At 45.0% G+C, this 21,766-nt stretch overlaps 1 protein-coding gene across 2 annotated transcripts in view; it reads left to right on the top strand.

Moving 5' to 3' along the window:
- Positions 1-21,766, top strand: part of VWF (von Willebrand factor) — a 158,821-nt gene that overhangs the window by 130,506 nt on the left and 6,549 nt on the right. For both annotated transcript variants that reach the window (XM_035138705.2, XM_035138706.2), the window contains 7 exons: positions 3,762-3,878; positions 4,613-4,796; positions 6,835-6,875; positions 11,686-11,802; positions 15,168-15,266; positions 17,153-17,281; positions 18,229-18,268. In XM_035138705.2, the coding sequence (XP_034994596.2) occupies positions 3,762-3,878; positions 4,613-4,796; positions 6,835-6,875; positions 11,686-11,802; positions 15,168-15,266; positions 17,153-17,281; positions 18,229-18,268 (727 nt within the window). The remainder of the gene's footprint in view (positions 1-3,761; positions 3,879-4,612; positions 4,797-6,834; positions 6,876-11,685; positions 11,803-15,167; positions 15,267-17,152; positions 17,282-18,228; positions 18,269-21,766) is intronic.

The raw sequence follows: 21,766 nt of genomic DNA, 5'->3' as shown, positions 1-21,766 counted from the left end.
CATGATCTTGGTTTTTTTGATGTTGAGCTTCAGACCATATTTTGCGCTCTCCTCTTTCACCCTCCTTAACAGGTTCTCATATAAAGACCAGAACATACAATGACAATTTTTTTAAAAAAGCAATTCAAACGAAGCCATAATAACACTCGCAACACAGATACACCCAAAAATTGCCAGTAAATGAAAAATAGTTTCAGCAGTTGGTGATAAGCAAGTAGTGAGACTTTGGTAGGCTTCTTTGAGAGCATTGTTCTATAATATGAGTATTGTCTCCCAAAAGCCCCCCAGCTCTAGCTTTACAAGTAGAAAGAACATGGTGAAAAGTACAAGTGTCGTCCTCGGTCTCACTGTTGGATTGTACTTGTTTTGGCAATGCAAGTCAAAAGAGTTATTGTAACAGAATATGAGCCAGTCTCCCCACAGCTGCTGCTTATTATTACTCCCAAATCACCTGCTCAAACCTAGAAAATTACATAAAACGTTACCTCCTGGGACAAGTATTATTATTATTTCCCCCCACAAGTCTTGTAGATAGTGATCTTCATGCTGTCCATATGACCAACTTTAGGAATATTTATCACAGAGACATCTTGTGTTTTAAATCTTCGTTAAATTTTCTAAATCCCAACAGCATAATACAATTGGATAAACAATACAAGGAAAGCAGACATTCTGACGGTGAAAACATCCAGGTTAGCAGAAAGCTGAGGTGACAGAATCACCACAAATTTGACTGTGGCAGATGCAAAGCTTTTTTTATCACTTTCTGTACATTGTTCTCATATAATCATTTTGAAAAGGGACAGGAAACTCTCTTAGATTTAATAAATTTATGTTCCGTAGTATCAGTAAAGCATTTAAATGCTTTAGTTGATGGTAATATGTTCGTACTGCTTTGGTTTATCATAACCTGTGGATTTGGCACTGTTCTGTCTTTTAGATGATGATAATGATTTGCGTGTTCAGACCTTTAAACCTCCCCCTTAAATAAATTCACACAAGACTCAAATATTGGTTTGGTTTTTGGCAGAATTTAGGCCACAACTTTATTGATTACATCAGGTGAGTGGTTGCGTAGGCTCTGGTTCGACTAGCTCCCTGCACCCTTGCAGGTAGCGCTGACCCAGGGCACCAGCATAGGTCAGCCAAGGGTGAACACCTGGATAGGCGGAAAGCCCGGGAACATGCTATGTCCACCACCCAGATGTCCCCCGGACTCAGGCACGGGCACAATTCCTTGCAGGGTTGACCAAACCATTTGAGTCCCTGGATTCCTTTAACAGAAAACCCCTTCACATAGGGATGGCGAGAGCATTCCCCCATCCCTATCACCTGAACCAGAGCCTATCCGCAACTTTACAAGCTACGTGGCAGGCGAAACCCAAATGGCCCCAGCCAATCAGCCAGGTGGGGGAAATTCCTGCCGTGCCCCTGTCTCAACGACCGACAACACACGACAGCATAGCAAGGTCAAGCGCACAAGCCCTTAAAGTAGGGAGAGGTGGGCGGATGTTCCGATGCACGTTCCGAAAGAGGAAGCTCTGGGTCACGTGCATGGGCACATATAGGTTCCTTGATCCTTTTGGACTGTGTCCCATTGGCCTGATTGAACCCTGCATCAAGGGACTTCCCAATTGGGTGTTGTGGCTATTCAATCATACCCACCCACAACACAGGGTTTGGTTGCCAGGTCTCACCGCAACACATGCCCTCTTTAAGGGAGGACATGATTTACTTATTAAATTTGTATCCCACCCTTCATCCAAAGAATGCAGTGCAGTTTCGAACATAAACATACAAAATGAGAACACAAAATACATAAAAAAACAAACACAAACGAATTACCCCCTCCCACAAACACAGTTAAAAGGCCACAGATTAAAAGGCCAAAGGCCCTGGTTATAGAGAAAAGTTTTTGTCTGGCACGTAAAGATAGCATATTTTCCGTGTATAACACGCCCTCGTGTCTATTTTGGGGGACTCAAAATTAAGAAAATGCACTATGCACTATCCGTGTATAAGACAACCCCTTATTTTAAACTTCAAAAAATTAGGAAAAAATATAGTCTCATACACGGGAAAATATGGTATACAGTGGTGCCTCGACTTACGAAGACGATCTGTTCCGTGGCGCTCTTCGTAAGTCAAAGTCTTCGGTTGTTGAAGCGCCTGTTTTGTGCGATTTTGCACTTCTGTGCAGGCGCAGACCACGTGCGCTGCTTCTGCGCAGGTGCAGAACATGCGCTTGGCGAAAAGACTTCTGGGTTTGCCGACTTCGTAAGTCGAAACCTTCGGAAGTCGAGTCATTCGGATGTCGAGGTACCACTGTATAATGATGCTGTCTGGGGAGAGCATTCCACAGTTGCGGAGCCACCGCAGAAAAGGCCTGTTCTCAAGTTGTCACTCTATGGATCAAGTGATGATTGCAGGGTCCGGGTTGGTTCATAACGGGAGGTGATCCTTGAGGTAGATCATATGAAGATAATATAAGGAATGAATAGGGTAGAATAGTGGGTAAGAAGGATGAAGACACAGCTCTCAAAACAACCAGCTCTTTATTCTAGCTCTGAGTCCAGACTGAACAGCAGCTTAGCCAACTGGCTTATATAGTACTCAGTAACTTGCAACAGTAACAAACTTCCCCCAGCTACCCAATCCGTGAACAGCACTCTCAATCCTTCATTTGCATGTTGTGGACCTGAGTGAGAACTGCAGCCACAGTGGGCAGGGTAAGAACTGCAGTCATGGTGGCCAGAAGGAATACTGCAGTTAACTTAATACATAACAAATAGTTAATAAGAGTGTGGCATGTAGCAGGATATGGCAAACACAGTGGAACCAAGATATAGAATAGGTACCTAGAAGTACCTAGGTTAAAAATCTAGATGGCTAAAGATGCTGGGGAAATGGCTAAAGATGCTGGGGAAATGGCTGAATATGTATATAATAAGTTATTTCAATGTTGATGTCTTTACTGAGGTTTCAGAAGAGCCTTAGCAGGGGTGATTGGGGGGTCAGCTCACTGCTCTGGTTGCTTCCTTTGCAAGAGTTATCAGCAAACTTTTTCAGCAGGGGGCCTGTCCACTGTCCTTCAGATCTTGTGGAGGGATGGACTATATTTTTTTGTGGGGGGATGAACAAATTCCTGTGCCCCACAAAAACCCCAGAGATGCATTTTAAATAAAAGGACACATTCTACTCATGTAAAAACACGCTGATTCCTGGACCACCCGCAGGCTGGATTGAGAAGGCGATTGGGCCACATCCGGCCCCCGGGCCTTAGTTTTCCTACGTCATCACTCCGGGGGGGGGATCTGTTGGAGGGGACCTGTAGCCGGGGGGGGGGGGGAGACAGGTATGGAAGGAGGGGGAGAATGGGGAGGCGCATCAATATGCACATGCCAGATCCTACTCTTGCATACACAACCACCTTGGCAGGTACAGCTGTCAGGGAATCCACTCCAGACCCTTGCACTGCCGCAGGGGGCAGAATGGGAGCAAGGATCTGCTCACCGGCCTTGCCCAGAAGGTATAGCTTAAATAAAAAATGCATCTTAATTTTAAAAAAAATGCTCACCAATGGTTAGCTATCTCTCTAGTTGTGTGTGTTATCTCTGTAGTTAATGTTTAAGGGCAAGCTGTAATTGACAATTCCTCTCCCCTCCCCCCCCGCCCCCAAGGAAGGAAATAAACTAATTACTAACTCATCTTTGTTTCTATTGTGCAATCAGAATGTCTTTTATTCCATTCCCGCCCCCCAGGGATATAAGTATGTGAACAAGGAAGGAGCATGCTGTGGGAAATGTCTCAAGACGATGTGCGAAGAGGCATCACACTGGTCTCCGGGAGATGGAGATGAAGGTGTCCATTGGCATGAGGTCAGTCTGTGGGTTGGACCATGGGAAGGGCACGCCTGACGTCCTCCCCCACTTATATATCACCATAATTAGACCTCGTCCAAGAGTACACCAACTAAAGGGTAGTGACTGTTGGGTGTCTAATCTGTTGGGATAGCCCCACAAAGTCCTGCGCTGGTCCTGACAAGGCCTGAAAGCCTTGGGTACCTCAGCACTAGGTCTCAGCTGGCGGGTCCCATAGGGGGGTTATATATTCAACGCCAAATATAAACACAATTGGGATTCCTAAAATGTGAATAACATGGTGGTGGCACGCCATTGAGGAGCCACATAGGACACAATTGAGAAACTAACCCCTTTTCTGCCTTTGCCCAGCTAGGTTTTGGTGATACAAGGCAGATTATCGCTATCAAGTGTTGTCATCCTGATAGCATCCTTGGCAGCTGTTTTCTAATGATTGCTTGACATTTAGCAACGGCAAGGCCTAAGGCAGGCATAGGCAAACTCGGCCCTCCAGATGTTTTGGGACTACAACTCCCATCATCCCTGACCACTGGTCCTGTTAGCTAGGGATGATGGGAGTTGTAGTCCCAAAACATCTGGAGGGCCGAGTTTGCCTTTGCCTGGCCTAAGGGCTGGCTGACAGTTTGCTTGGATGGGAGAGGGCAACTGCCTTGACATATTTCTCCCTCCACTTTAAAAGAGGAAGGCAGTCTTCATTCCACAGAAGTCCTTTTCCTGTGTTTCCTTTACAGGTTGGCTCCGAGTGGCATTCCCCCTCAGATCCATGCATCATCAGAGAATGCGTCCGGGTGAACGAGGAGGTGTTTATTCAGACAAAGAACGTCTCGTGCGCTCAGGCACAGCAACCCAGTTGCCCATTTGGAACCGAACTGCACTGTGACCGAACAACTGGCTGTTGTCCTACATGCCACTGTGGTACGGAATGGTCTGTCACACAAAAAAGGGATCGCCAGTTTCTTGTGTATTTCTTATGAGGGAAAGTGGTCCGACAGTCAAAGTGAAACATTTGGCTTGGGCTGTAGGACTTGGGCTACAAACTCAACAGTTCGCTTTCTGTTTTGTTTTTGTGTGACATCAAGAACATACTGATGCCACTATGCTTTTTTCCTCTCTAGCATTACTCACTTTCCCACTTTTCTCCCCACTTTTGCTTTTTTAATAAAATTTTTGCATGGTTCTTTTGGGACACACAATTGCCTTGTGGAATTCATTGTCCTAGGATGTTTTTTCATGGAGGAGAAGACAATTGACTAAGCACGTTGTCGCCTAACAGTTTTGGAAGCAAAAACAGGCTGCGCAAAATAATAATAATAATAATAATAATAATAATAATAATAATAATAATAATAAATTATTTATACCCCGCCCATCTGGCTGGGTTTCCGCAGGCACTCTGGGTGGCTTCCAACAGAAAAATAAAACACAATAATCTATTAAACATTAAAAGCCTCCCTGAACAGGGCTGCCTTCAGATGTCTTCTAAAAGTCTGGTAGTTGTTTTCCTCTTTGACATCTGTTGGGAGGGCGTTCCACAGGGCAGGCACCACCACCGAGAAGGCCTTCTGCCTAGTTCCCTGCAACCTGGCTTCTCGCAACGAGGGAACCGCCAGAAGGCCCTCGGTGCTGGACCTCAGTGTCCGGGCAGAATGATGGAGGTGGAGACGCTCCTTCAGGATATAGCAGTTTCTGTTTCCTTGGGAAATCAATGGTCCATTTCAGAATCCTCAACGTGGCCTGTTCCATTACTGTATGAGGTGGTCTGAGGGCTGTGTGCTGCCTTTGCTTCTCCACTCCACTTTAAAATGGTATACCACTTAGGGATTTGTTTATTTTTTTAAGAATTATTGAGAAATGGTAATAACCAGCTCAGCTACCCACGGCCTGAGCAGCTAGTGCCTGGGACTCCTTGCCACCAGCACTTTCAACACAGATAGAGCAAGTCCCTCTCGGGAGCGATAGGACTTGACGTTCCCTTGCTCCCAGAGGGAATCATACAGAACAACATGTGCTATTTGCCCCACGTATAGCACAATGCAGTAATCTACCCATGAGGTTACCAGGCATGGTCGTACCCAGGATCAAAGCTAGGGGGGGCACACCAGCCACGTCCCAGCCACCCGATTGGCTAGCTGGCAATGACATGGCCAGGATCCCCCAGGAGGCATGGTCAACATCCACGCCCCCCAGATGAAAGGGGGCCATTTGCAAGGCAGCACACGGAGCCACCCACGCTTGCACTCCTGCCTTGCCCGCTCCTTTTATGGCAGCGGTGACTAAAGTGAGGCAGCAGCAGCGAAGCTGCTTCCGTTGAAGGAAACCTGGACCTGGACCTGGACCTGGGCTAACTTCAGCCCACACTCTTTCAGGTCACAGCGAGCACAGCACAGAAAGTACTGCCCCACGGCACTTCATTTGCATGTACTTCATTTCTGTGCTGTGCTCGCTGTGACTTGAAAGAGTGTGGGCTGAAGTTAGCCCAGGTCCAGGTCCAGGTTTTTTTCAACGGATGCAGCTTCGCTGCCACTGCTGCCGTTTCGCTTCAGCTAAGCAGGCTGAAGCGGAGCACAGCAGGCAGCGTACCTGCCTGTCCTCTCCAGCTGCCCCCCTGCCCCATGCTGGGTACGCCCATGTTACCAGGCCCCAGATAGCCTGATAGATGTAGAGCTGGGGCATCATCCCAAGCTGGTGGGAGGCACCCTATGTCATGGGAGCGATCTGCACCACCAATGACAGCAATGGATCCAGGAGTACCCCCAGCTATGAACCTGATCCTTCGGGGCAGTGTGGCCCCCATCTAGTCCATCACTGCAGGAGAAATAAGGCTGCTTGCCACCTGCATAAGGATGACATTGCACTCCAGATGACACCATGGAAATGCAGAATATATCTTATTATAATCCCCGTGGTTGCATTGAAGGTACTCATGCTAATGGACGCCCATTTTCTCTTGCAGAACCTGTAAGTGGCTGCGTTTTGAATGGCACCGTTCTTGCGGTAAGATAATAGAAAATCAACTTTTGAAACGATCTTCAGTTTGGGAGTTAAGAGGTCTCTGATAAAAAAAAAATTCTCATTTCTCTCCATCAGTTTTAAACCTTTAACCACAAATCGTAGCCTTAGTTCTCACCAAGGTGGTAACCCTGTACCTGAACTGTATCACATCAGATCTCTGAAGAATGGATTTTGTCAGTGCAAAGCATTTCTTTGGCACAGAAAACTAGATGTCAGGGGGAAGAGTTAAGGACCTAGGAAACATACTGGGTCAGGCTATCTAGGTCAATGCAATCTAGACAACAGTGGGTCTCATCCTGTTTTCATCAGAACTGCAGCCCATTCCTAGGTTTTGGAGTAGCTTTTTGTTGGACAGACACTGGCAGCAGTATCTCCACACATGTGCAGTTTCTAGGTGTGTTATCAGAACAGGAGTGGGCAGGAGGGTGAAGAGAAAGGATGGATGGACCCAAAAAGAATGGCCAGACTGAGAGGAGGTGAAGGCCCTGTTCGGTGAGGGTCTGATCACAAGCCAGAGGTGCAGTAGGGCTTTGTTGAGGCTGCTTAGCCTCCCTGCCAAAGAGCTGGCACGTGGGGTAGCACAGCAGCCGCTGCATGCCCACACATCAGCTGAGCAAAGCCCTCTTGCACCCCTGACTCACGAGGAGACCCTCCCCAACATCATCTTTGGGCTCTGGGGAGAGTCTCTTTGTGAGCCACAGTGCTCCCCACTTATGTGTGTTTCATTCATGTGCACAGGGGCCTGGAACACAACCCCTGGGTAAGTGGGGAGTTGCCTGTACAGTATAGGTTTATGGTATAAATGAGCCTTGTAGTTCCTCTCCCTCTACATTCCCTTGATCTGAGCCATCAACCAATTCTTTTGAGTACATTCAGCCTGGGGGTGCTTTACTTCCAAGCTCTATATATTCTCTCTCTCTTTTAAAAGAATATTGAAGGAAGTCAAACAAAGTAACACAATAAAAATAACGGAAGTATAATACCCCTTACCCCACCCCACCCCAAAAAAGCAGTACAGCATATCTGGAAGAGACTTAAATCAGGTAAGCAGAGTATGGTTAAGACAGTGTCTGTGTTTGGCAATACTTGATTTATGCATTATTTTTTCCAGCTAGTGCTAAACTCCACATATTTTTATACCAGATTGGGAGTCAGAAGTCCATTGGGGGGGGGGGAATTCTTCACTTGTAACTAGTCTTACTACTTTATCAATTAAATGTTTACACTGCTTCTTGCTTCTTACAATTTCAAAAATATACAAAAACTCTACTTAACAAAATCACGATAAAAATAGCCAATAATATGCGGAGTCATAAACGTCAAGAGACTGTAAGGTTTCATAGGCTGCTTGTATCATAGAAGTATAGAATTGTAGAGCTGGAAGGGACCCGAAGGGTGATCTATTCCAACCCCCTACAGAAGGAGTCTTTTCCACTGTCAGACAGCTCTTCTTTTCAGAAAGTTCTTCCTGATGTTGAGTCAAATTCTCCTTTCTTGTAATTTGAAGCCATTGGTTCGGGTCCTACCCTCCAGAGCAGGAGAAAATAAACTTGCTCCGTCTTCCACGGGACAGTCCTTTACATAGCTAAAGATGGCTATCGTATTTCCTCTTATCTGGACTAAACATACCCAACCCTCTCCACTGTTCCTCTGTTTCCAGACCCTTGATCTTGCACCAGAAGTGGAACCATGAATTGGAGAGTTTTTCATGCAGTCATTCCCTTTGATTGAGCAGGGAATAAACTCTCATTTCCTCTTCTGGGTTTCCTCCTCCTCCTCCTCCTCCTTCAGATATTGATGAATTAAAGAGGGTACTTTGGAAAAATACAGATTTCTTAGCTGATGACATCAAATTGCATGAGCAACTGACTTGGTTAGCATTACATTCTAATCATACAAAAGCATACTTCTCAAAAATATTTTTAGTTCTAATTCCTTGGTTTTTCTACTATTGGAAAACAAAGATTCTCAGGGATAGTTTAATGAATAATTATGAGTACTGGTGAATAACTGTACAGAGAGCCGTCAGCTTTCATTGAGCAGGACTGGCATATGAGGAGGAGGACTTGGCATTTTGGAGAACAGAGTTAGTTAGATAGTTGTCCCCAAGTGCTCTGGCCTAGACTCTCCAAATCTACATCTTTTGTTACTAAATGATATTGTTTGAATAGTGGCCAAAGGATCAACAGGAAGCCAGCCTTATTTAAACTAAAAGAATGAAGGGTGGTGCGCAACTCAGTTTCCCTCAGAATTGTGCCATTGACTGAACATGACTAAAATAGATTAATTTCTAAGCACTTGAGTAACATGTCCCCGTTTGATTTCACTATCCCTATTACCATAAAAAGGAACTGAGACCAAGGGACTTTCCTTCCAATATTTGCATTGTGCTCCATGGAAGAGCATTGTGCTCTGTGGAAAAGGGAAGCTCACTCTGAATGCAAAAAAATCCAAAAAGATTACAGAGAAGATGCCCGAGAAGCAGTTTGATTGTTCAAACAGTGCTTCATTATGTTTCATTCCAATCTGGAGCCCCAGCAGCAGTTTTTAAGGAAGAATACAATTGCCCACAAATCTAATTAAGGCATCAAAAGTTTTGCCCAGAGAGGGAATCAGAAAAAGGCAAATTAGGATAGGATAGAGAAAGATAGGAAAAGGAAGCAGGGGGCAGGGGGTGGTGATAGAGAGAGAGTGCTAGAAAAACATTTTTTAAATCATCCTTATTAGCTCTATCTAAGGCCCAGTACTAGTCTCTCATTATTATGACTGCTTCAGGGGCATTTATCTGTTTATAGTGCAATTCCATGCATGTCTACTCAGAAGAAAATCCTACTGAATCCATTGGAATGTATTCCTAGATAAGGCAGTATAGGTTTGCAGCTTTGTTTGTTTGTTCACCAGTTGGAATGTGCAGGACAAAAGTGCAAAAAAACCTAAAACTTTACAAATCTAGAAAAAAACAATAGCCCTGTACAGGTTTGCGTGAGCTGTAAGACCCTCCCCTTACCTGGCCAGACCCCTGGCAAACACCTCCCTCAGGCAGGATTGGGCAGTTGGCTGGGGTAGGCGGAGACCCCCCTGCCTCCTGCCTGGCAAGGTGGTGCCAGATCCGAACTTCCAGGGAGTCGCCTTTTGGGGTTCGAGAGGGCTGCGCGCGACCATGCAAAATGAGCCCCCCATTTTATGTGGGGAGCGGTCACTTCCACAAAAACTGTCAGCAGTTTAAAGTATGTGCATGTGTTAATTAAAAGTTTTTTTCTTTGTAGAACACCCTTCCTAGTTCAGTTCAACCCATCAGTGTTTCTTTAGTACATCCATCCATCTTTCCTCCAGGGTTTCTGTTTTCCCATGAAAAGAAAAACCCAAGAATCTCCAAATGCATAGTCTGTGATTTGTAATATTTAGACATCCTCCTGAGAGTTTGGCCTTCATCCAATAAAGTACTGCTGGAAGTAACATGGAAGCAGGACTTGGTATCTTACACACTTACATTTCCCAGACTTAAAAAAAAAATGTATTTTTAACCACCCTTGAAGTACATATTTCACTTTCCATTAAAGGAAAATCCCCTCTCTTCTTTCCTCACCTCTCCTTACTGGCCCCCATTAACAACGTTCAGAGTCTTCTGTTGCCATTCTATCACTGGAGCCATTTGTTTTTTGCCTTAATCCCTTTACATTTCCACCTCGTATCTAGTTACCAGCTTTATCCTCCCATAGTTTGGTTTAACTGCGTTCATTCTGAATTGCTTTAAACTTCCAACCAGGTGGCTTGACTTACCAAATGGAATCGCCTTGCAGCAGTCATCTGGTTTCCCAGGCTTTTATGGAGCAGAGTGATTAAGGAAGACCCGGGTGCTCTTTGCCTTGATACTGACTTTTACAGCTTGCATTGGCCAGTAGTGTGTTAGCAGATGTTGTAGGATTCTCACGCAGCATTTCATAGGTGTATTTCACAATAATTATGCATTTCCCAGCTCCCAGTAATCTCCTTGTTAATGGGGCTTTACTGTCCAGGAATAATCCCTGAATCAATTATATAATGATTTTATCTGGGTGGCAGCTTTCCCCAAAAACATGCGATATTTGTGGGTTTTTAATTTTGCCTTGCTGCTAGTTTACAGTGTAGAAACTTCTTTTTTTTCTAAATAAACGATTCAAGCTAAAAGAACAGAGAGCCATTGGATTCAGTTCTGTGAATATGATTCCCCCCCATCCTGGGATATAGTAATTATAGATTTTATGTGGAAACTTTAGCCACTGAATTAGGAAATGCAAAAATTAAATTCTCCTACTTCATGTAGGAATCTAATAAATTTATCCCGTGTGTGTGACCCTGTCTTAAACACAGGACTGTGCATTCAGATGAAGGGGATCAGGATAACCAGGAGCCTGGTAAAGGTTTGTCTGGTAATAATTGGCATATTATTTCCTTGCGTGTGTGTCCTTTGTTGCATTTATCATCAACGAATGGCTTGTAACCACAACTGGAGAAAGAGGAAGGAGTTCTTTGCCACAATGGGGGCTGAACGGGAAGGCAGAAGGACATTTACTTGATAGTTCATTTCCCTAGACACTTCAATATTAATATCATTTACTTAAACTATCAAGGATGAATGTGTCTGAAAATAAAATGCCAAGTGGAAGTTTTTGTATATATTTTTGAAATTATACGTTTGGAGGCTGAACAGTTTTTTTTTCTTTTTCCCATCTGGTTAAGAATGGTCCATTCTTCTTGTTTCTGATGAGAAAGCATGATCAGCTGAAAGTGCATTTTTGTTCTCATTTTTCAGCCTGGGAAACGTGTGCTGTTGGATCAATGCACCAGCTGTCAGTGCAGCCTACAGAGGGGACTGTTTTTGAAATATAAATTGACATGTGGAAAAATCACCTGTGAACCTTGCCCCAAGGTAAGAGAGTGCGCTATGGCCCTGCTGATATCGAAGGTCTCTAGGATATAGTCCAAGCTACTTTATTCTCACACCTCTGTTAAAAGACGCACACTCACAGTCACAAACTCTAACAAAATTCATGGAAAAGTGCAACATGCGTTTTGTGCCACAGGAGTTGGTTGGACCATATAAATTAACTATGTGCTTTTTCATACAGTACCACTGATTTCCATACTGCTTCAGGGTTTTGTTTTTGTTTTGCTTTTTAAATAACACTAGGGGCCCAGGTGGCGCTGTGGGTTAAACCACTGAGCCTAGGGCTTGCTGATCAGAAGGTCGGCGGTTCGAATCCCTGTGACGGGGTGAGCTCCCGTTGCTTGGTCCCAGCTCTTGCCAACCTAGCAGTTCGAAAGCACGTCAAAATGCAAGTAGATAAATAGGAACCGCTACAGCGGGAAGGTAAACGGCGTTTCCGTGTGCTGCTCTGGTTTGCCAGAAGCGGCTTTGTCATGCTGGCCACATGACCTGGAAGCTATACGCCGGCTCCCTCGGCCAATAATGCGAGATGAGCGCGCAACCCCAGAGTCGGTCACGACTGGACCTAAAAGTCAGGGGTCCCTTTACCTTTTCCTTTAAGTTTAAGTTAAGGTTTTGTTGCAATTTAAGGACTGTGCCAATCCCGAAGAGTTAGATTTGTGGCACTCATTTGCCTTCAGTAAATAATTAGTGGATGAAGCTAATTGCCCAAAGGAGCGTCTCTACCCCCATCATTCAGCCCTCGGCCAATAATGCGAGATGAGCGCGCAACCCCAGAGTCGGTCACGACTGGACCTAATGGTCAGGGGTCCCTTTACCTTTACCTAGGTGGTATACAAATTTTATGAAATAAGGCAATAAATACCTGAAGCAGAATTAAAAGGGCCCTGCCATAAAGAAAAGTAGAAGTTAAAGCACATGGTCTGCAAAAAGTGTTAAATGTTTCTAATAGAAGAAGAAGGAGAAGGAGAATATGCTCAGGGTCTTTCTATATACTTGACAGCTGCTGCCATATAATTTTCAAGGCTCTCTTTCATTAATCACAGCCGCAATTCTTACCTAAATTTCCCATGTTCCTTCACTCCGGTTGGCTCAGAACGGAATATTATTACATATTTAGTGTGTGCTTTATTTTTTTATTGAACTTTGTTAGAGATGCATTTTGCATTTTTCCACATGCAATTAGGTAAAGGATCTGTTTAAAATGGCTTAAGTAAGAAAACATTTCTAAACACCTGAAATGACTGTTTTCATGGTGGATGCATCCCAAACTGGCGGGGACGTTAGGTTGCAGCATGATCGGCTCAGAACCTTGCTGAAATTCTCCCTCTAACTTACCAGTTCATGGAACACAGCTTTTACTGGTAGAAACTTCACACGTGTGTGCAGCAGCAGCAGCAGCATCCAAGGTTTCTAGGGACTCCTACATTTCTCAGAGTTCCTGGATGGACTGGACACTTTAAATCTTTACATGCTGGAAATACAGCCATTATTGTTATTTTTTTTAAAATGTCATTTTTCTTATGTAGGCCCTTTGCCATTCAGATTTGCTCATTTAGTTTTTGTGTAAAGGCAGAACCCCTTCAACGTCATTCAGTATAGATTTCCTATTCTGTGCCCAGTTCTGTTCCCACAAGACTTGCTTCAGAGATGAAGGGAGGTCTTAACATTTACTTCATCCCTGAAAGCAGCTGTTGAAAAGAGGGATTAGACTCCAGGGAAGCTTCCTCTGAGCCCAATCCCTCCTCATGAAATGATGAAATCATGGAGGAGGGAAGGAAGAGGGGGGAAGGAATAAAAATAGGCCTTTGCCAATCTCCCCCAAAGCAACATTGCACACAGTATTTATGTATGTGTTGTTGTAAAGGGACCCCTGACCATTAGGTCCAGTCGTGACTGATTCTGGGGTTGCAGCGCTCATCTCATGTTATTGGCCGAGGGAGCCGGCGTACAGCTTCCAGGTCATGTGGCCAGCATGACTAAGCTGCTTCTGGCGAAACCAGAGCAGTGCATGGAAACACCGTTTACCTTCCTGCCAGAGCGGTACCTATTTATCTACTTGCACTTTGACGTGCTTTCGAACTGCTAGGTGGGCAGGAGCTGGGACCGTGCAACGAGAGCTCACCCCTTCACGGGGATTCGAACTGCCGGCCTTCTAATCAGCAAGCCCTAGGCTCTGTTGTTTAACCAACAGCGCCACCTGCATCCCTATGTGTTGTTATAAATGACGACAAATGTGTGACTTCTAAGGACAGATTCTCAGGTTATTGTTGCAGAACAGTTGCACTTCGAGATCCCCAATCACCCGCAAAAATGAAGACACAGTGACATTGCATTTTAATTTAAGTTATTGGGCACAACATTCTTGAATACAGAATGTGAGTGGTATTGGCTTAGGCAGTGGAATAATCCAAACTATATCAGACTCACACCCGCATCGCGGGGAATCTGATAAAAGGGTGAAACACCACCAGAGGGAGCCCCGCCGATGCGAACTGACTTGAGTCTGCCCCCGTGGGGTCCTGGTATGGCCCTAGCCCCTTCCACGGGGTTTCGGACAAGGCCCAGGCAAACCCCTGATTCCTTTAACAGAATACCCTTGAGCTTGGAGGGGCAGGTGATTGCCGCACTTCCCCTCCCCACACATTGCTGATCCAATCCTTAACCACCAAACCTTACAAGGTTGTGACAATTGCTACGCAGTAGGCAAAAACCAAATGGCTCTGCCAATCTGCCAGATGGAAAAATTCCTACCAGGCCCCTATTGCAAAACAGGCAACCAACAACATCCATAGGAAGGCCAACACACCAGATAAAAGGGGGTGGGTGGGCGGGTGATCCACTGTGCAAAGGCAAAGAGGTCCAGCAAACATCACGCAAGGATTCAATAATGTTTTGCGGCCACTCCCCAAGCCAAGCCATTGGCTTTAGGGATCAAGTGACCACAAAACGACCAACCAGAGTGGAGCAGGGCATAGCCTTGCCCACCCCAGGAGCTGGGAGACCCCTGGGGGCCCAAGCGCAATGCGTACCCTCCTTGAAGAGGATCGGATTTGCCACACAAAAATTTTCAGCACAGAATTGCCTCCCACTGATCGTCATCTGTAACCCAGTAACTACATAATGCTATGGGGTGTCTCCCCGCAAGGGACATGAGCCACGGGTGTGAGAATGGATTTGACCGTCTCGTGAATGGCATGCCCACTAGGTTACAGATGATGTGGCTTCAATCTATTGGAATGCCATAGTCGAGTATGGCCGTGAAGTGAGGCAGGGCCACTGCACTTTAGATGTGATGTTGGTGAAGACTGAGGTTCAGTGAAATCATCTGTTTTATTTCTTTGCAGAATTACAGGATGGAAAAAGTCTCTGGCTCCTGCTGCGGCAAGTGTTTGCCCTCTGCATGTTCCATACAGCTAAGGAACAGAACCATCATTTCCCTGAAGGTGAGTGGATTTCACCTACGGTAAAACTGGGTCCACGATAACGCCGAGTGAATGCAGTTTGTGTGGAAGATTCCACTCTAGCCTATATTCCATTGACAAGACAGGGGCTTCTGCAAGAACATTTCCTGCCATTTCAAACTCCAGATGAAAAGGCAACAAGAAGTCCAGTTCCTTGTGTCTTGGTGGCAGCAGTAGCAGTACTGTTGTGTATTATTTATAGTGTTAACTACATACAGGATGAGGGACCCAGGTGGCGCTGTGGTTAAACCACTGAGCCTAGGGCTTGCTGATCAGAAGGTCGGCGGTTCGAATCCCTGCAACGGGGTGAGCTCCCGTTGCTCGGTCCCAGCTCCTGCCCACCTAGCAGTTCGAAAGCACCTCAAAGTGCAAGTAGATAAATAGCGGGAAGGTATTCCCCCGTACAGCGGGAAGGTAAACGGCGTTTCCATGTGCTGCTCTGGTTCGCCAGAAGTGGCTTTGTCGTGCTGGCCACATGACCTGGAAGCTATTCGCCGGCTCCCTCGGCCAATAATGTGAGATGAGTGCGCAACCCCAGAATCGGTCACGACTGGACCTAATGGTCAGGGGTCCCTTTACCTTTATATACAGGATAGAGTCCCTTTTGCTTAAGAGGCACTTAGACAACTACTGTAAGGAACTTGCAACAGGAGATACACAAAAAAAAGATGGTGATGATTTTATTTATATGCAACCCATCTGACTGGGTGGCCCTAGTCACTCTGGGCATCTTTCAACAAAAGATTAAAATTCAAAAAACTTTAAAAACTTCCATGCACAGGGATGCCTTCAGGTGTCTACTAAAAGTCAGATAGATGTTTATTTCCTTGACATCTGACGGGAGGTCGTTCCACAGGGTGGGCACCACTACTGAGAAGGCCCTCTACCTGGTTCCCTGTAACTTCGTTTCTCGCAGTGTGGGAACCACCAGAAGGCCCTGGGTGTTGGACCTCAGTGTCTGGGCTGAACAATGGGGGTGGAGACGCTCCTTCAGGTGGAAGGTATCCCACTTACAGACAAAGGGGGAGAATGGAGGGAAGATAGGCAAAAGGTATTGTCTTGCTTGGCTTCTTGCTTTTTGAGCATGAACAATAAGGGGCTGGTTTATACATGTTCTCCACACAAATACACTGTGTATCTGGAGGGAACCTGGGATGCGGGTGGCACTGTGGTGGGTTAAACCACTGAGCCTAGGGCTTGCCAATCAGAAGGTCATTGGTTTGAATCCCTGTGATGGGGTGAGCTCCCGTTGCTCGGTCCCTGCTCCTGCCCATCTAGCAGGTCGAAAGCATGTCAAGTGCAAGTAGATAAATAGGTACCACTCCGACGGGAAGGTAAATGGCGTTTCCGTGCGCTGCTCTGGTTCGCCAGAAGCAGCTTAGTCATGCTGGCCACATGACCTGGAAGCTGTATGCTGGCTCCCTCGGCCAGTAAAGCGAGATGAGCGCCGCAACCCCAGAGTCGGTCCGCGACTGGACCTAATGGTCAGGGGTCCCTTTACCTTTATCTGGAGGGAACAGTGGAGCTCTCTATACCCCCACAAGATGAATTCTGCTGAACATGTTACGCATACCATGAGTATACATGGCCAGTTACCACAACACTTCAACCTCCAAAAAATATTCATATTTATTTCTTTATTAAATCCAAAGATCCCACCTTTTGCCACAAGTAGATGACCAGGAGTGCATGGGACTGTTCCACACTCAGCATCTGGTGAATAATCCCTGGTTGGTAGAAATACGAGCTGACCTTGAGACTTTCGTCTGCTTGCTGTAGGGAGGGAGGGAGAGAGGGAGACAAATACAACTTGATGGTGGTAATGATGACAATAATTTGTATAACTGGACATTCTGTTTTTTTCACAGCCAGCTGAAATGATCCAGGACGGGTGCGACACCCATTATTGCAAAGTCAATATGAAAGGAGATTTCACCTGGGAAAAGAGAATCACTGCTTGCCCACCATTTGATACCAACAAATGTCTGTCTGAAGGAGTAAGTAATGAGCCGAGTGCCCTATTGAATAGATCGCACAGTGAGGCATAGCTACCAAGTCTCCCGTTTTCCCCGGGAAATCCCCGTTTTTCCAGCTGTTCCTAACTGAAAAAACGGATTTTTTTGTTTTCCCCCGGTTTATTCTGGCGCGGCGGCCATTTTGGAACTGGGCGGAGCATGCTCAGAAGCGACTTTTGATGCTGCTCCGCCCAGTTCCAAAATGGCTGCAGTGCAACTTCTGGCACGGCGGCCATTTTGGAACTGGGCAAAGCAGCATCAAAAGTCACTTCTGAGCATGCTCTGCCCAGTTCCAAAATGGTGGCAGCGCTACTTCCGGTCTGCTATTTCCGGCCCGGTCCCTTATTTCTCTGACAGCGACTTGGCAGGTATGCAGTGAGGTGATGATTATTACAGCACCGTTTGTCTGCCTGGTCCATGCAGAGCAACACAAGCACTCTGCTGCTTTGATTTGGCCTTGCTATAGGTGCCACATTGTGCAATTGTATGAAATCCATATTTTAGTGTGGCAGCACCCACACTTCGGGCCTCCTGCCTACTGACACCAGGCAGGCACCTTCATCTGCTAAAACATTTTCTGTTTTTAGATAAGACAACTCAGATATACAGAATATTTACAAGGGTTTTAATCTCTTTTTAGCTTATTGTTAATTTTAATTATTTTCTGAATGTTTTAAATAATATATTTAAGGAAGACGGCCTCTCCTTCCCTCAGTTGATGGGCAAGGCCTTAAAAAAAAGTGTGTGTGCATCTTGTGATCGTTTATGCAGGGTAGGGCTTACTTACTCCCCCCCCCAATTATTTATTCAAGTTGGTACCCCTGAAAGAGACTATTAATATTCGTACCCCACCCATATTGAGTTGCCCCAGCCACTCTGGGTGGCTTCCATATATTTTAACATATTTTAAATATGTGTTCTCTTTTTAGGGTAAAGTCGCAAACCTTGACAACACTTGCTGCAAAACATGTAAGTAGCTGTTTGGGTAGCTGCATGTGTTTTATGTATTCTTACGTATGTGGGACCCAGGTGGCGCTGTGGTTAAATCACAGAGCCTAGGGCTTGCTGATCAGAAGGTCGGCGGTTCGAATCCCTGTGACGGGGTGAGCTCCCGTTGCTTGGTCCCAGCTCTTGCCAACCTAGCAGTTCGAAAGCACGTCAAAATGCAAGTAGATAAATAGGAACCGCTACAGCAGGAAGGTAAACGGCGTTTCCATGTGCTGCTCTGGTTTGCCAGAAGCGGTTTTGTCATGCTGGCCACATGACCTGGAAGCTATACACCGGCTCCCTCAGCCACTAATGCGAGATGAGCGTGCAACCCCAGAGTCGGTCACGACTGGACCTAATGGTCAGGGGTCCCTTTCCCTTTACCTTTACGTATGTGTTCCACTTTTCCTCCAAAGAGCTCGAGGTGGCACACTTAGTTCCCGTTTGCTGACTTTATCCTCACAGCAACTCTGTGAGGCAGGAAATCCAGCAAGTTTCATGGCTTGCTTAGGGTTTGAACCCTGGTCTCCCAGGTCTTAGTCCAACACTCAAACCACTACACCACACTGAATCACTTGGCTCGATTCCATTTTGTCTGTATTGGATGTGATTGGACTGCAGAATACTTTCTGACACAGAGATATGGCACCCTGAGATGCAGGTAACCCCCATTTTTGGAAGCTTTCAAAAATGTATCTAGAACTTGTGGGAGATGCGGAGTAGAAACTGGTACTATGTTCCACATGTGGTGGCTATGTAAAAAAAGTAAGATCTTCTGGGACGACGTCTATATAGAACTTTTTAAAAAGTTTAGGGTTTCGTTTTTAAAAAGACCAGAAGCATTTCTACTTGGAATGACAGGATCAGACATTCCTAAGAATGTAAAAGAAGTTTTTTTTATACGCCACAGTCGCAGCGAGAATCTTAATAGTGGAAAAGTGATAAAATCCCTTCCAGGTCAGAATGGTTACAAATACAGTGGTGCCTCGCTTAACGAATGCCCTGCTTAACGAAATTTCCGCTTAACAAAAGGTTGCCATGCTAGACAAATTCGTTTTATGAAAAATTCGTCTAGCGAATCGTGGTTTCCCATAGGAATGCATTGAAATTCAATTAATGCGTTCCTATGGGCAAAAAAAAAAAATAATTCAAAAAAATTCAATGCATTCCTATGGGATTCGCTAGACGAATTTTTCGTTATAAGAAAAGACCCGTGGAATGAATTAAATTCGTCTAGCGAGGCACCACTGTACTAGCCAAATATGCAGAGCTAGCCCAATCATTGAAAAAATGAAAGATAAGTCAATACAAGTATTTATTGCAAAACAGAAGGTTTTCAAATCATATCTTAAGATCAATTCTTGTAGTATGAACACGGTCGCAGCCTTCAAATAACTTCTGTAGTTGTACTAAGTAAGAAACAAGGGTATAAGAGAATAATACTTTAATATAAAATGAACAGATAGATTTATGCAATAAGTTTGTAAATATTAAAAGAAGCATGGAGAAGACGGGAAGTTAGATGTACCTAAAGAAGATTTACCGTCAAAACAGATGATTTTATTCTTTTGTTTATTTTGTATTTGGTGTAACAAGTGACGTAGATGTATGGTTTTTCCTTTTGCTTTTTGTTGGTTTTTACAACAAAGCATAAAACAGAGAGATGCAGGTATCACCCCCACAGTGGAGGCTAAATAAGTTACAGAGCTTTCCTCCTTCTTGCCAAGAGGCACAACCCTGGTCAATGACTCCTGCAGGAAAAAAAATGCCTGCAGGCAAGAAAGTCCCTTCCTCAGAAGGTCAGGGGGGTTGTTTTTGGTTTTGGTTTTAATTGCCTTCTCTAAAGCATAAACCTTTTGAGCTGTAAAAGTATGATTCCCACTGCCAAAAGTTTAGGAAACACTATATTTATTAAAGTGGAGACTTTACCCTGATTTTCTTCTTTTGCCTGGATCAGTCTCCAAACCAATTCTTCAACATGACCTCAAATAAAGGCGTCAGTTGTCAAGTTATATGGTGGATAATTATAGAATTTGTTTATCACTGAAAACTATCCCTCCTTTGAAGGTCAAAATGTCAGCACCTCTTCACCCGCCATGCTCTCTCCTCTTACTTTTTGTTCTTTTCATGTGCCAATAAATAAAAGATGGCCATCCCTATGTAGCCACAGTAACTGCTGTAACAAAACCCCAGTTTGAGGAATTTATTCCAAGATCATTTCTTGCCGTTGCCTGTCCATATATCAGCAAGTTCCAGTTTTAAGAAATAAAAGTCACCGGAGCTCTTGAGATAATAGACTATCACTGTAAAGTGCTCACAGGTTAATTTAATTAAGAGGTGTTTTTTTTATCTGCACAGTGACTATTACTGAAAATAGTCAATTAACCATTACATAAAACAGATGTGAATGCAATACTGAAAAGGCTCAAAGAGAGAAACACTGCAGAAAATGAACAGCAAAGCAAATAATTTTTTTTAAATCTCCTAACTGTAATCTCCCAGTTCTGGCTTTCATCTACTAATGAAAAGCTTTTTATAGGATGATGCTAAATATGTTGAAAAGTCCAAAATTTGACCAATATCGTTTTTCTGATTGGATTTTCTACTAATTCAAGGTTGAGGGAATCCAGTGAAAATGGAGGCAAAATTCCAACGAACATTACAGAGGTCCAAAAGTTGCTTTTAGGACCAACATGTCAGTTCTAGGGCTAAGTCAAAACCACCTGCCTCTTTTCATGTTGGTTTCTGCAAATGTTGAAAAAGGACCTCCTCTTTATAGCCATTTTTGGCACTTGTGAACACATCTGCCTGGTCTCGCAATGATATTCTTGTATTTCCTTATTTCCTAACACTGACACTTAAAACCACATAGGAAGCCACTGCCAAACGACAGGATTAAATGACAGCTTGGGCAAATGAGTCTTATGATGGCAATGAGAGCAGACAAAAGGAAGGGAAATGGCAACAAGAAGTAGCAGCAGCCAAGAGAAAATGGGGCACCAAATCACAGTCCAAGTTCAAGGTGCCATGACTCACCCCCCCCCTCGCCCCACCTTATCATGTATCAGTTTTGGCATGAAGATCCTAGACCGTATTAAACCAGAGTACCCAGGTTCAGACATAAAAAGAGTTTGTGGCTTCCTAATTGACACTGAAGGGACGCGGGTGGCGCTGTGGGTTAAACCACAGAGCCTAGGGCTTGCCGATCAGAAGGTCGGTGGTTCGAATCCCCATGACGGAGTGAGCTCCCGTTGCTCGATCCCTGCTCCTGCCAACCTAGCCGTTCGAAAGCACGTCAAGGTGCAAGTAGATAAATAGGCCCAGCAGGAAGGTAAACGGCGTTTCCGTGTGCTGCTCTGGTTCGCCAGAAGCGGCTTTGTCATGCTGGCCACATGACCTGGAAGCTATACGCCGGCTCCCTCGGCCAATAATGCGAGATGAGCGTGCAACCCCAGATTCGTCCGCGACTGGACCCTAATA

This window comes from Zootoca vivipara, chromosome 5 (assembly GCF_963506605.1).
Source record: "Zootoca vivipara chromosome 5, rZooViv1.1, whole genome shotgun sequence".
In the NCBI taxonomy this organism is placed as follows: domain Eukaryota; kingdom Metazoa; phylum Chordata; class Lepidosauria; order Squamata; family Lacertidae; genus Zootoca; species Zootoca vivipara.
The sequence above is the reverse complement of the archived record's forward strand: the minus strand, read 5'-3'. Positions and strand labels throughout refer to the sequence as shown.